Genomic DNA, 15,004 nt, shown 5'->3' on the forward strand with positions numbered 1-15,004 from the left:
TCAGTTAGCGTTGTAATTATAGGCCTATGTGCTTTTCAAACTGAACAGCCTGTAAGCCAATTATAATTTGGTCTTCAGGTTCTAAGTGACAGTGACCGTTTGAAAGTCATTCCATGAAATGGGTGCCTCTTCTATTTCGAAAAGGTGATTTTTAAAGTAAATTTGATATAGATTTATGAGATTTTAAACATTCTATTAGAAAAGAAGAATGTCTTTAAGTGTTAACAAATTCACTGTCATACCAAACTAAATTTAAAAATGTTAATGTTTTTATATCCAGAAGCTGTCTTTACAGAAGTAACAGGGATGACAGTTTTATAGTTAATTTTGTAATTACTGGTCTTGTGCGTATGTCATGACACTAGTGTCACTAGACAGATTAAATGCTGATATTTTTACAGCATTTCATTTTTCATCACATTTTCAATAATCAATTGTTTAGTGACCAAAAGCATGTTAGCAGGGTTAACGTTTTAAGATTGCCCCCTGCTGAAAAAAGCAGCAATTTATATTATAAAGTGATAAAGAATGCTCCGGTTACTAATGTAACCTTGGCTCCCTGAGATAAGGTAACGAGTGTTGCATCGCTGATGCTGCGCTCCGCCGCTTGCTGAGGCGTGTCCTCGTATGGCAAGCCCTTTTGACTTTTATTCATTCTCAGGATATGAATTCATGATATCAACAATTCAATTTTTACTAGTTAAAATGTTCATTCTTGATATCAGGAATTAGATTTCTACTAGTAACAATGGCTATTTTTGATATCAGCAACTACATTTCCACTAGTAACAATGTTAATTCTTCGGCCTGTCTGACTCCACCGGCCTGCCTACCTTACGGTGTTTGTAGCATGGTGCAAAGGACAGAGAGGCTGCGTCTTTGACGGGTTTTCCGTTTGGGGTCCTGCAGTTTGCACTCGTATGGCATACGGGATGTGGTTCGACAAGGGGCGCTTGCTGTACTCACTTAATGAGGGACTTCTCTGGTTATCTAATTTTTACTCAACAGTTAGACTGCTGGGTCGGACATTTCTCGGACATATTCTCACTTAACATTATGAAGAGTTCCGATGCAAAAGCCTATAAGTGCCATCTGAAATTTTCATCTAAAATGAGCATTTTTATCAGGCTCCTATATTTATGTTCAGTTATTTCACTTTAATAGCCTAGGACCTATGCCATTAAAGTAAAATGACTGAATCTAAGCATAGTTGCCTGATAAAAATGCTCAGTTTAGATGAAAATTTCAGATGGCACGTAGAGGCTTTTGCATCCGAACTTTTCATATTTGACAGATACCATGAGTGTTTGTGGAGAATGTGTATTCTGAATTGTTTATTGTCCTGTTCTTTTATGTATTTTATATTTATTGTTGATTGTAAATCGATTTGAGCTTGGAAAAGCGCTATAAAAACTTATTAAACTTGTTTTTATTATTAGTATTTATTTAAATTATACAATATATTTTAATAAAGTGGAGTTATGATGGATAAACTGATGCATAAACTGGGAACACGGTTCACTGAGAAAGGAGTAAAATAAATAAATAAATCTAAAATACTTTTGATTATTATTGATGTGTTGGGAAAAAAGCCTATAACAACACAGTAAAAGAGTCAGCTGTCTATTGTTTACACAAATTCACAAGGGACACAAAACATCCCATTTCATGGAATGCTCCTTGAAGAAGTGGTCAGTAGGCTGCAATACAGCTCAAAGTACAAAACAACCTCAGTAAGACTATTCAGTAATTATATGTTCAGATCGCTACCAAATCCAGTCTTTAGTCTTACCTGTACTGAATTTCCACCTCTTTGTGCGCGAGAGTTTTGCTTATTCACTCTGATTGGCTCGTTTCAGTACATCTATGAATTATGCACATCACATTGCGTAATTTTCCAGTCACGATGAGACAAATGGCGCATACAACTACTGAACTTACTGACAACAACTTACAGGCAAACAAAACAGAGAAATAACCGCTACGCGGCGAAACGTAGTGTATGAATGGAAGCTCTTCTAAAACGATGAGCAAATACGCTGAGTGTTGACAACGCCATGGATGATCGATGTCATTGTCAGCATGTGATTGAGGATTTATTCAGTGGTCAATGGACACTCTGCACCTGTTTGCATCTGGAAAAGGCTCTAGCCGCTGGGGAAGCCTTGCTGGACCTGGCCGTGCAGTTTCAGCACAAGTGCCAACGACTGCATCAGCACAGCTGACGTATTCATAAAGCAGAGCAAAGCGAAGATCTCACGCGATGTCCTCGGCGGTGTTAGGTGAGTGACACTCAGACATGTAGACGCTTGCATGTTGTTATCCAGCTGTCGTAGGTGAGGTCAAACCAAAAATATGCGTGTTTATACATCGCTGTGTATTTTCTCTCTAGTATAGGACAAGATGAGCTATTAGGGGCAGAATACAATACTAAAGGTTGATATCTGAAGGTCTAATATTTGTCTAGTAAACCTTATTTGCCTTCGTTATCGTCTGTTGACATTATATGTAAGTGTTAAATGGAATAGGCGCTTCACCTGTATGTGGTGGACACACAAGCACTTATAATACACAAAACATTTCCTACCTATTGATGAAAATATCTGTAACTGTGCTCATTCAGATTATTACCATTATGTAATTCAAACATTTGTACTTTAATAACTCCATATATTTCCTGAGGCAGGCTTATTCTCCACCGTATGTGCATTGCTCCTGCTTGTTATGCTACAAATCCTCCCTGGATGTTCATTATGTTTGAATGCTCAGCCATAATTGTGTTTAATACCATTAGAGCTGCTTAGCAACTGAAATGCATATTCATAATGCCACAATTCTTAATGCAATTCTACAATATTTGCCATAAATAGGACTAAACGCGTCACTTGCGATGAGCTACCTCTTTTTATCTAGTTCTTCTTTCTGTCCTAATCTGTTTTGCTATGTGAAAGCTCTTGCAATCAGGTAATATCACAAATTCACACTTTTACATGTGTTTTTTTTATTCTTCAACAAACTCAGGCATGGAATTCAATTTTGTATAAGTGAATAATGTTAGATAATAATAATGTGATAATGTTCACTTCTCATTTTCTTCACACTTCATGTGACTGTCACTAAAAAAGAGCACAGTTTGTGACACAGTGGTCAGAAAATTGATAACATCTCTCACACAAGAACTCTATTTCCTCCAAAAAATGCTTAAACTTAGAATGAGTGCTTCCACATGAGGAAAGCCGTGTTTAACATATTGGTTATGGTAAATAAAACAGCAACTTGACTGAATTTGGTACATTACCAATAGCCCTCTTATCCCATTGAAGCAACACTTTCTACATCAATGTATACAACAGCATATTGCCATCAGCCTCTCATATTTCGGGGCATAATGCTGAGCTTAAAGGATTTGGGTAAGTGTAAAAAGAGGCTTGGTTTCTGTGGATGTGGACAACGACTCTATTGAAATGTCTGTTTGGTTTGACCTTAATGGGATGACAGCTCAAATGGAAAGCTGAGTGGTTTGTGATGTGTGTGCAGACGTTTTAGTGGTCATATAGTAACTATACAAAAAAAGTCACTCAGGCCCTTAATGATGGAATTAATAAAATTTTTGGTTCCTTTTATAAACGCGCGCACACACACACACACACACACACACACACACACACCTTATATATATATCCACCTTTTTGTTGTCTTGCTGCATGACCCACTTTCTCTTGAGACTCAGTTCACAGACAGATGTCCTGACATTTTCCTTTAGAATTTGCTGGTATAATTCAGAATTCATTGTTCCATCAATGGTGACAAGCCGTCCTGGCCCAGGTGCAGCAAAACAACCCCCAACGATGATACTACCACCACCATGTTTCATAGATGGGATAGGTTTTTTATGCTGGTATGCAGTGCGTTCCTTTCTCCAAAAATAACACTTCTCTTTTAAACCAAATTTTTTTTATTTTGGTCTCATCTGACCAAAAAACATCTGTCCAATAGCCCTCTGGCTTGTCCACATGATCTTTAGCAAACTGCAAACTGGCAGCAATGTTCTTTTTGGAGAGAAGTGGCTTTCTTCTTGCAACTCTGCCATGCACACCATGGTTGTTCAGTGTTCTCCTGATGGTGGACTCATGAACATTAACATTAGCCAATGTGAGGAAGACCTTTAGTTGCTTAGAAGTTACCCTGGGGTCCTTTGCAACCTCACTGACTATTACAAGTCTTGCATTTGGAGTGATCTTTGTTGGTCGACCACTAACAGGGTAACAGTGGTCTTGAATTTTCTCCATTTATACACAATATGTCTGACTCGTGGAGTCCAAACTCTTTAGAGATGGCTTTGTAACCTTTTCTAACCTCATGAGCAACAGCAAATGTTTTTCTGAGGTTCTCAGAGATCTCTTTTGTTTGTGCCATGATACACTTCCACAAACATAATCAGACTTTGATAGAGCCGTGTTCTTTAAATAAAACAGAGCATGCAATGACACCTGATAGTCATCGTACTGATTACTATAACATGATAACTTCTTTCTTTTTTCCTCTTGCAAACAGAGAAATTGCTCAGAGGTCGTCTCTTTCATGCCAGACAGTACCTCATGAAGCATAAATCCACAATCACAATGGCACCCACTGAAAACTGTGATGTTCTTATGACATTCCCAGGTGCGAAAGTTATGTCTTTCAGTTTTGCTGTTTGCACTAATACAGTTATTAGATAATGCAGATGTATTTTCTCAGCTTCACATCACAAATGTTATATATGTAACATTTGCTACCTTACAATATGAATGTAACTGTGCATTTTTACATATAACATGTTTTACAATATATTTAAAAATAAAGTGTGGTAATAAACCACATAATAATAATTTGTGAATTTTTTTGATCTACTGATGAACATATTTCAGCATGTTATCGTCTTTTCCTCAGACACCACAGATGACCATACACTGTTATGGTTACTTAACCAAATCCGGTTGGGAATTCCACAAATTAGAATCCAGATCCGACAGCATAAATACACGCATACCTATGCATTCTTCATTACTTCAACCTTTGAAAAGTAAGACATAGTGGAAAACCTGCTCAACTCTGGAAGTATCGCATCACAGTTATTGTATTGCTTTTTTCGATATATAAAATGTCTGAAACGTTTGACAGATAGTCACTAGGTCCTAAATAAATACAGCATTAGAATCGTTTTTGTCTGAAGCTTGTTGCGTGGAGCCGAACAGATGGGGATGCAAAAGGCAGTGAAGCCACGCTACGGAGGCGGCACTCGCAGGTTTTCATGTGAGGAGGATGACATCTATGAAAACATCGAGAGTGAGCTGTGTTTCTTCACATCACAGGTTTGCTGTTAATCTCTCATTTCCTGTCTTCTCATGTGAAGTCATTAAATGTCTAATATCATAAAAGTGTTTCCGAAAAAAAAACACTTTCCGCAAACTGGTTGCTAATTTGCATGAATTCATACAATCTCAATCATACATTTTTGTACAATCTGTTTATACCCCGCTGATAGTTAGGTTCAAAGGAGGACACTTATTGCTTTTTTTTTTTTTTAAATCGCATATTCCCTCACAAATCACAAATAACATTTTCTCATGAGATCTTCTCTGTTATTTCTTTAGGAGCGTCAAAGTATTATCAAATATTTGTTGGATAATCTGCGGGCAAAACATGGCGAGGCCCTTCATAATATTCACTTCCTGGAGGGCCAACCAATCAGTAGATATTTTAACATTTCTTTTCTTCTAAAATGTTCGTTGTCAAATTTTTTTTCCATCAAATCTGATCAAAATTTTGTGTGTCCTTGGCAGTACCAGAGCTTATAACCAGGGGTGTGATTCTTCAAATGTTTCCTCTTCATGAGCAGAGAATCCTGAATCAGCTGATGACGTCCTGGGTTCAGGCAGTCTGTGAGAGGCAACCTCTAGGTGAGAACTACTGTGTTTTTGCTAACATGCACAGGATTTGACTAACTTTTAGTTATTCTGAGATGGCTGATGCTTTTCAATGGTTGTGTAATGAGATTCCAGGCCAAGGCTCTTCCTTTAGCAAACAAACTCATGTGTACCTAGCTACCTGCTTTCCTCAGTACAGACTGATTTGCTTTGAGCAAATATCAAGTGCTACAGTATGAATTCTGAATGCAATCTACGAGTCACTGCATGTCTTATGTGTAATGAGATCTCTAAGAAGAAACCCCTATTATATAAGCAACATGTGATTCATCTTGGAATGATGTTAGTTGAGGAATATTTCACTATATTGTCGTTCAGGCAATATAGTGCCATATCTAACATGTTTTAGGAAAAAATAAAATCAACAGGGCCTTTTATCATGGGGTAACAAAATAGGCAGCCCTATTATTACCCTCATAATTATGCAAATGTGGCAGATTTTATTCATATTGTTATACTGTAAAAATTTTTTTATTTTAAAAGTAGATTAGGCCTGATGGTTTTGTTGTCCTGTTCTTGACAGATGACGTGTGTGATTATTTTGGTGTGAAGATTGGCATGTACTTTGCTTGGTTGGGCTTTTACACCAGCTCTATGCTGTATCCAGCAGTGATTGGCTTTCTGCTCTGGATTTTTGCTGAGTCTGATCAGGCAGGTTGTTTTCCTTGATATCACAATATAGCTTTAGAATGGAAGTATAAAAGTAAGAGTTTTTAATTTGGTTAGAAGGCATGGTTTTTATCACCAACCTTTTTTTGCAGACAAGTCAGGATATCTGCTGTGTGGTGTTTGCCCTTTTCAATGTGGTGTGGGCAACACTGTTTCTGGAGAGATGGAAGCGGCGGGAAGCAGAACTAGCATATAAGTGGGGAACGCTAGACACCCCAGGAGAGTCACTAGAGGAAGCCCGTCCACAGTTTCGGGTGTGCTGACATAATTTTTACAGAACCTTAAAGGGATAGTTCACCCAAAAATGAAAATTAGCCCATTATTTACTCACCCTCAAGCCATCCTAGGCGTATACATAGGCGGAAATCCCGGGGGGGATGGGGGGGGACAGGACCCCCCCATCTGAGGATTGTTCCCCCTAAAATTATGATTAAAATCCACGCTGTGTATTGTTAATAACAATGTTTTATATTTTAAATAATTGTGTAAGTAAAAAAACAACACAAACGGGGTAAAAATGCACGTTATTGGGGTCGCTTCAACCCGCGGACATGAAAAACAACCTGTGGCAACAGTAATAAAGTAGCCCAATTCCACGGGAAAACCACGGACTTGGCAACACTGTGACAGATAGTAAAGTCTACAACGGACACGAGCGCTGTCACGGCGCGACCACAACAGCTTGAAGTTGTCTAATTTGGCACGGTCTCCCTGCTGCACTAATAGTAGTAAGGCTTTCCTCTGTGTATACATATCCTTGCAAGTAAAATTTTAGCTGGATTATTTGTGTCCCCTTCAAAAATTGCTCTTGAGAAATTTTATGTTTATTGTCCCCCCCAACTTTTAGATGAAATTTACGCCCCTGGGCGTATATGACTTCCTTCTTTCAGATGAATCCAATCAGAGTTATATGCGCGTGCGCAACGCCGACATCCTACATCATCCGCTCGGAGCTGCTTCCGTGTACTACAGTGAGCGCAAGCTAGATTAAATTGATTATCACATTATAAATATGGTTATTTTTCTTACAAAAATGCATCGATTCGCTACAGGAGGCCTTTGTTCACCCCCCAGAGCCATGTGAGGCACTTTTTATTATGGATGGATGCGCTTTATTTCACTTCTTTTGGACTGATGCACTGCAATACCCGCTGACTGCCATTAAAGCTTGGACGATCAAAGACAATTTTTAATATAACACCGACTGGATTCGTCTGAAAGAAGAAAGTCATATACACCTAGGATGCCTTGAGGGTGAGTAATTCATGGGCTAATTTTCATTTTTGGGTGAACTAACCCTTTAAATTATTAGACAAAATATTTAATAACAGCAGGTGAAGGTCATTAATGACCACCTCTGTTTATATATGTCATTCTAATATGCTGATTTAGTGTGAAGACTCTTTGATAAATTGAATGTTTAAAAGAACAGCATTTATTTGAAATAGAAATAATTACAAATGTCTAATTTACTATCACTTTTCATATTTCTATCAGTTTAATGCTTCCTTACTGAATACACGTTTTAATTTCTAATATATATATATATATATATATATATATATAACTGACCCCAAAATTCTAAACAGAAGTGATTAGTTTAATTTCCACCAGTGTTTACACCAACTTCAGGCCTGAACTGTAATTTTTGCTACATGTAAATCAGGGAATTAAGCGTCGCAGTCCGGTGACAGGCTGTGAAGAGTTTTTCTACCCACCCTGGAAGAGGAGAATGTTCCGCTGGTTGGTCAGCTTTCCCATCTGCATCCTCTGTCTCTGCTTCGTCTGCTTGGCCATGTTTATCTGCCTGGAACTTCAAGTAGGGATACTCAACTTTTGTTACAAAACTTGCTACAACATGTTATTTCAAATAAAGTCTGCAAAGAAATTTCAAATATATTTGTCTTCCATTTTCAACTGAACATTGTTTCTAGAATTTCTGGATTCATGACGGGTGTCTCTTACAGGAATTTGTCATGGAAACAAAGGAGTTGCCAAGCATATGTAGATTTATTCCAAAAATTCTTCTGGCTATAACTGTTACTGTATGTGATGAAGTGTACAAGAAAATAGCTCTCTGGCTCAATGATATGGGTAAGACTTAAATCAGCTTATAACGTAATAACGTTTACAACATTAAGTGTATTTTCATTACACAATATGTGTTACTGAATTTAGCCTGATTGGGAGAAAATTTGGGTCATTAAATTAGCAGCAAACTTACATTTTTGGTTATTTCACAGCTTGTTTGTTCGTTAAAAGTTTTTTCCTCAGTGACACCTGTTTGTTCATTTTTCAATTTTAACAGAAAATTACAGACTTCAAAGCACTTATGACAATAATCTTATCCTCAAGACTGTTTTTGTAAGTTTAATGCTTTATTTCATGTATTTATATATACCAGGAGATGTTCAGTTTATTATTGTATCAGCATACTGTAAAAACTGTATTTGATCAAATTTATAAAGTATTGTGCATATCTGTAATGGTTAAAAATGTTCTGCATTTTAAAGTTTCAGTTCATAAATTCTTACCTCAGCCTTTTCTACATTGGATTTTATCTCAAAGACATGGAGCGGTTAAAAGAGGTAATACACAGATGACAGAATAATGTTAAAGTAACAAGGTTATGAATGAACGAGTCATTCTGTACCCCAGAAAAAAAATTACTCTCTTTAATTTACAGATGCTGGCCACGTTGTTGATCTTCCGCCAATTTCTACAAAATATCAAAGAAGTGTTACAGCCGTATCTCTATGAGCACCATAAATTAGGTGCTCTGAGGACATTATGGGACTTAATTCAAACCATGCTCCTGAACTATAGGCATTTGATAGTGCAAAGGATACGACTGACTTGCCAAGCCAGTCTGGATGTGAATAAAAGTGGCACACCTCCAGAGCAATCGGAGAAGAGAGAGAGAAGGAGTTTAATCGCCAGCTACAGAGTTCTCAAAACAGAGGAAGGGGATGGTGATGCTGGACTAAAGCAAAGGAAGGTCAGCTTCACCGAGAAGGTGGAATACAAAGACAAGGTTGTGGAAGCACAGACCAGCCTACAGGACGATGGCAGTCCTACCCTTGTGGAGGAAGGAATGGATCCATCCTTAATATTTGATATACGTGATGATGACGATGATGATGACAGAGAATTTGATGATTCTCTGAGTAAACCTCAAGGACCCCAGAGAAGAAAGACCAAATCTGCTGGGGAAAACAACAGCTTGGAAAAGAAAATGTCCTGGATGGATCCTCCAGAGGAGACTGAATCTACTGTTTTGACCCAACCGGAGATTGAAAGTTGCATGCTAACTTACGAGGTCTGTACTCCTCCACCTAGATCGTTGGTCTGACCAGCTGGTGTCATTGTTAACAATACAAGTTTAGAAATGCTATTTTTCTTACTGGTTTGCTACTTTCTGAACCCAATGTCTGGTGTACTAACTGTATCAAAAACAAGACCATTTTATTTTATTTCGACTTGCAGGATACTCTTCAAGATTACCAGGAAATGTTCATACAGTTTGGCTACGTCGTGCTCTTCTCCTCTGCATTTCCTCTGGCAGCCATGTGTGCCCTGATAAACAACATTGTAGAAATCCGAAGTGATGCTTTAAAACTTTGCACAGGCCTCCAGAGACCCTTTGGGCAAAGGGTTGAAAGCATTGGACAATGGCAGGTCAGGAGATCCATTCAGAATAATTACTTAATAAATATGTTATAGTGGATTGTATTTCGTGTTTGTTGAACTTGTTCTTTTGCTTGTTTTTAAAATTTGAACAGACCACAATGGAGGCAATGGGTCTGATCGCAATAATTGTGAACTGTTACCTTATTGGCCAGTGTGGACAGCTGCAACGACTCTTCCCCTGGTTGAGCCCTGAGATGGCAATCATCTCTGTCATAGTGCTAGAGGTAAGAGAGAAGTAGAGGTAACTGTTCAGTATATTTTAAAACCGAATTTATTCCTGTGATGGCAAAGCTGAATTTTCAGCAGAGATTCCTCAAGTCATCAGTGTCACATGATGCTTGAGAAATTATTATAATATGCTCAAGAAACATTTCTTCTTATTATTATTATTTGTTGTTCTGCTTAATATTTTTGTTAAAACCATGACATCTCTGTCATAGTGCTAGAGGTAAGAGAGAAGTAGAGGTAACTGTTCAGTATATTTTAAAACCGAATTTATTCCTGTGATGGCAAAGCTGAATTTTCAGCAGAGATTCCTCAAGTCATCAGTGTCACATGATGCTTGAGAAATTATTATAATATGCTGATTTGCTGCTCAAGAAACATTTCTTCTTATTATTATTATTTGTTGTTCTGCTTAATATTTTTGTTAAAACCATGATCAAGTTCAAAAGAACAGGACTTAAAATAGAGATCTTTTGTAACACTGTAAATGTCTTCTGATAAATTCTTGCTGAATTAAAGTATTAGTATTATCTAGTGTATAACAAATCTAAAGCTTGAATCAATTATGAATAAAGTGTTGTAAATTGAATGTGACTCATTCTCATATGGTTTTCAGCACTTTGCCATTCTGCTCAAATATATAATTCATGTTGCAATTCCTGATATTCCAAACTGGGTGGCAGATGAGATGGCCAAACTTGAATACCAGCGGAGAGAAGCTCTCAAGGTAGCACAGCACATGATGAGCATAGACTAACAATATCCAAAGAATTTTAATGTATAGATATTAATATTTCATGTCATAACCCGTAAATACTAAATAGATTCTACAACTTGGTTTTGTACAATGAAATTAAAAATAAAACATTAAAATGTCTTTTTAATGGTTCTAACATCACAGTGAGATGAAAAAATCTTGGTTTGTTAAGTTAAATTGGCTTAGTGATTGTTTTTGTATCAGAAACATGAACGGCTCGCTCAACAGCACCAGCAGCAGCAACGGAGGAAGTCTGAAGATGAAGAAGAGCATCAGAAAATGGCAGAGGAATTGGCACGACAAGACAGTGAGCAAGACAAGTCCGATCTGAATGGAGGTGAGGACCATCACCATGAAAAAAGCCCAGGGGCCAAATTCAGCTCTGGAGGAGATAAACTCAAGAGACCCAGCTCACTTTTAGGCAGCAATAATGTAATGAAACTTAAACAGATAATCCCACTTCAGGGTAAATTCACCTCTACCACTTCTCCCACAAGCGGTGAGGCCAAACTTCCAGGTTTTCTAAAGTTTCTCAAATCCCAAGAGTTAAAAAAGGAAGCCGCTGCAGCAGTTGCACAAGCAGCTACACATGGGAGCCATGAGAAAACACAGTCTCCCAGCAAGTCCTTCAATCCAGGCAAACTCTTCAACTTTGGGAAAGAAAATCAATGTACTGGTGTTGGTTCAGAACAGCAAGCGAAACCAGAAGATGCCTCAAGGGCCACTAATGCACAACACACAAATAATGACCAAAACCCTTCATCAGAAGAGCTTCTATCTGAGGTTGAAAAGAGTGAAAGCTCGGACTTTGGTAATATTCCTTCAAAAAATCAGTGAATGAGATACTATTCAGTTAATATATAGTACTAGAAGTATTAAGTATTATATAAAGTATTATATTTAGTATAAATTGCACTGCTTAACATTTGCTTAAATGTGAGAAAGCAACCATGTAGTAAGTGGAACTGCATGTCAAAAATCATTATATAGATCTCCATATAGTTTACTCACTGAAAGTGGCATGCTAAATCACCTGCATGATAAAATCGGTTTAGGGCAAGCAAGAAAGGACATTTGAATGAGCACTGTAAATGTAAAAATGTATAGAATTTCTATTTTTCTAGGCATTATTATTTTTCTTATATGAAACAGTAAATATGACAATCTAAAAATAATGTGTGGTCCTTGCTGATTTTGATCTTATGAGTATGAACCCATAATGCAACAAAATGGAATTACTGTGAACAGAAATTTAACAAATGGTATATCAGACACAATATTCACCAAGTTACTTCACAGCCTGTTTTTTTTACTTTTGTACTATTATCATAATACAAATTAAATGCACATACAATTGCTTATAAAAATGAACTATGCTAAAATAGAATGTGATACAAAACATCATGACAAACTGTTTTTTTATTTGTGTATTGATTTTATTTTTTTTAAACTAGTCAGAACAATCAGAATAGCATCTGATAATGGCAAATGTAGTTTTCATTTGTATATTATTTTAGATTTGTTTTTACTTGCCACCTATACTTCCTGTCCCAAATTGATTACTTATATGAAGCATGCTGATGTTGTTTAAAAAAAAAAAAGTAAACCGTAAAAAAAACAGTAAATGCTCTGATCAGAGTGTAACAGTGCATACAGCAGAACCTTTGACATGAATGTACTCAACTGCTAATATGAAGATGGATAAAATCCATTAAATTGAATAAAAAAAAATGTATATTCAATGAAGTCTTTCATAGCCATTGCCCATTAATTTCTTTAATTTGCCAGATATTTTAAATAGAAACCCAAAAGCTCTACTGCCCAGCTGACATTCAACTGAGATTCACTTCAAAGGTAAATCAAAGCAACTGTCCGGTCACAGTCTCAATGTGTCAGGGATTTTCGTCCTTTGAGCATTCGGCGCAGGATTACTTCAATCCCACCTGGAGTGCTAATTCTTTTGATCCACCCATGGGTCCTCTTTCGTTTGATGTTCTTCGGCTGATATTCTGTCCCACGTTTGACTGTGCGGACTTGTTGGTAGTGCCAGAGTTGCTGCTGGAAAACACAGGCTCCCTCTGCTTTGGTGTTCAGGGTTCCTTGCAGGACAGTTTTCTGCTCGGTTCCAGTCCTTGACAGAACCAAGGAACTGATAGAGCGTAGTTGACTGCTGCTGAATATGATAGAGTGAGGGCCATTACTCCTGAAAGTGAATTAGAACATAATGTAAAATATTTACACATGCATGGCATGGACTGTCCATGAGTCCTGAAGACTAAAAGTCTTCCGCCAAACTCGGTGGCAGACTGACAATATACAGGTGAATTTGTACACTGGTGTGACATGCATGACAAATGTCAAATTAAAAGTAATACGAATAAAAACACATTGTCGCTCTTAAAAGGAAAGATATTTGGCATTTATTGTGAACTAACTTATATCATTACACTCGTGTATTGTTTTTCACTGTATTTTTGTGTTAGCTATGTTTACTTGTGGTTTTGCCATATATTCCAATTAGATTAATGCCATTAATATTTTATTGGGTCTATGGCAAAGCTATTATTGATGTGAGGTTTTTCCGCTAACCCTGGTGGTTAAATTCACAATCAAAGAAACGTTCAGCACATTTTAAATTGTTTTTAATAAATGAGCGATGCCACATACCAACACAAACTCTGAGCCCCCGAAAAGCGCAAAAATGTTGTTCGTAACGTGTTCATCTCGGCTACTGCTTCCCTCATCACACGCCTTGCCCTTGCGTCTCTTCTTCTGGTGCACGACTGGCAGGAACGTTTCAAATCGCTTCTTCTTCTTCTTCTTCTTCTTTCCAGTTCTAACGGCGGTTGGCATCCAGCTTATTGGTGCATTACCGCCCCCTTCTGCTCCGGAGCGTGGATCAGCTAATAGGTTATATATTCCCTTTTCCCCCTAAAACTTACACATCACTCACATTGTCCCCTCACATTAATATCCACACACACATCATACATCAAATCCTGCTTAAAACCCCTGCTTCCCTTAAAAAAGTAATCATTATTCCACTATTTACTGTGCTTAGTAACCATTGTAATGTAATCTCCTGCACCCCAATCTCCCGTAGCTTATTCTTCATTACCTGCCTCTGTGTTTCATATCTCTTACAAGTCATGATTATGTGCTCCACTGACTCCTCTTCTCGACATCCCTCACACAACCCTGTCTCGTGCTTCCCTATCATCTTTAGTGTTTTATTCAGTGAACAATGTCCCAACCTTAACCTAGTCATCACCGCATCTTCTCTCCTATTTCCAATTTCCAGCCTTTCCTCTTTAACATTTCTCTGAATTTGATATAAATGCCTCCCTTTCTCCTCTCTTTCCCACCTCTCTTGCCACCTTATATTGACTTTCTCCCATATTATGCATTTCACCTCTGCTTTACTTACATTAACCTCCATTTCTATGTTCTCTTTTGTTAGTGCCCTTTTAGCCAGCCTGTCCGCCATCTCATTACCCCTAATCCCAACATGTGCTGGGACCCACACAAATCTTACCTGATATCCTTTATTAACTGTTCTTGTGTTTAATTGAAGCACTTCATACAGGATATCTTGAATGGAATGACCTTAAACTCGCTAAAACTGCTAAAGAGTCAGAGCATATCAAAACCTTTCCCTGCCCTTCCCTTTCCACCCATTGCAAAGCAATTAAAA

The 15,004-nt window shown here is 37.6% G+C and overlaps 1 protein-coding gene across 3 annotated transcripts; it reads left to right on the top strand.

The window, feature by feature from the left end:
• The first annotated feature begins 1,910 nt into the window (after window positions 1-1,910).
• LOC107589801 (anoctamin-8-like) lies at window positions 1,911-12,584 on the top strand. 3 transcript variants are annotated; one of them, XM_016278332.1, is made up of 17 exons: window positions 1,911-2,282; window positions 4,555-4,665; window positions 4,933-5,065; window positions 5,216-5,354; window positions 5,637-5,733; window positions 5,826-5,942; window positions 6,493-6,620; window positions 6,731-6,892; window positions 8,305-8,457; window positions 8,606-8,732; window positions 8,947-9,002; window positions 9,152-9,226; window positions 9,325-9,957; window positions 10,125-10,316; window positions 10,421-10,552; window positions 11,170-11,280; window positions 11,515-12,584. In XM_016278332.1, exons 1-17 carry the CDS (start codon window positions 2,264-2,266, stop codon window positions 12,145-12,147), a joined length of 3,018 nt encoding a protein of 1,005 aa, XP_016133818.1. In that variant the 5' UTR covers window positions 1,911-2,263; the 3' UTR covers window positions 12,148-12,584. The 3 variants fall into 3 exon arrangements, with proteins under 3 accessions (XP_016133818.1, XP_016133820.1, XP_016133819.1); XM_016278334.1 differs by having other exon boundaries at window positions 2,278-2,336; XM_016278333.1 differs by lacking the exon at window positions 1,911-2,282 and adding an exon at window positions 3,870-3,898.
• The last annotated feature ends 2,420 nt before the right edge of the window (window positions 12,585-15,004 follow it).

Source organism: Sinocyclocheilus grahami, unplaced genomic scaffold (genome assembly GCF_001515645.1).
Source record: "Sinocyclocheilus grahami isolate Dianchi unplaced genomic scaffold, SAMN03320097.WGS_v1.1 scaffold121.1, whole genome shotgun sequence".
Classification (NCBI taxonomy): Eukaryota; Metazoa; Chordata; class Actinopteri; order Cypriniformes; family Cyprinidae; genus Sinocyclocheilus; species Sinocyclocheilus grahami.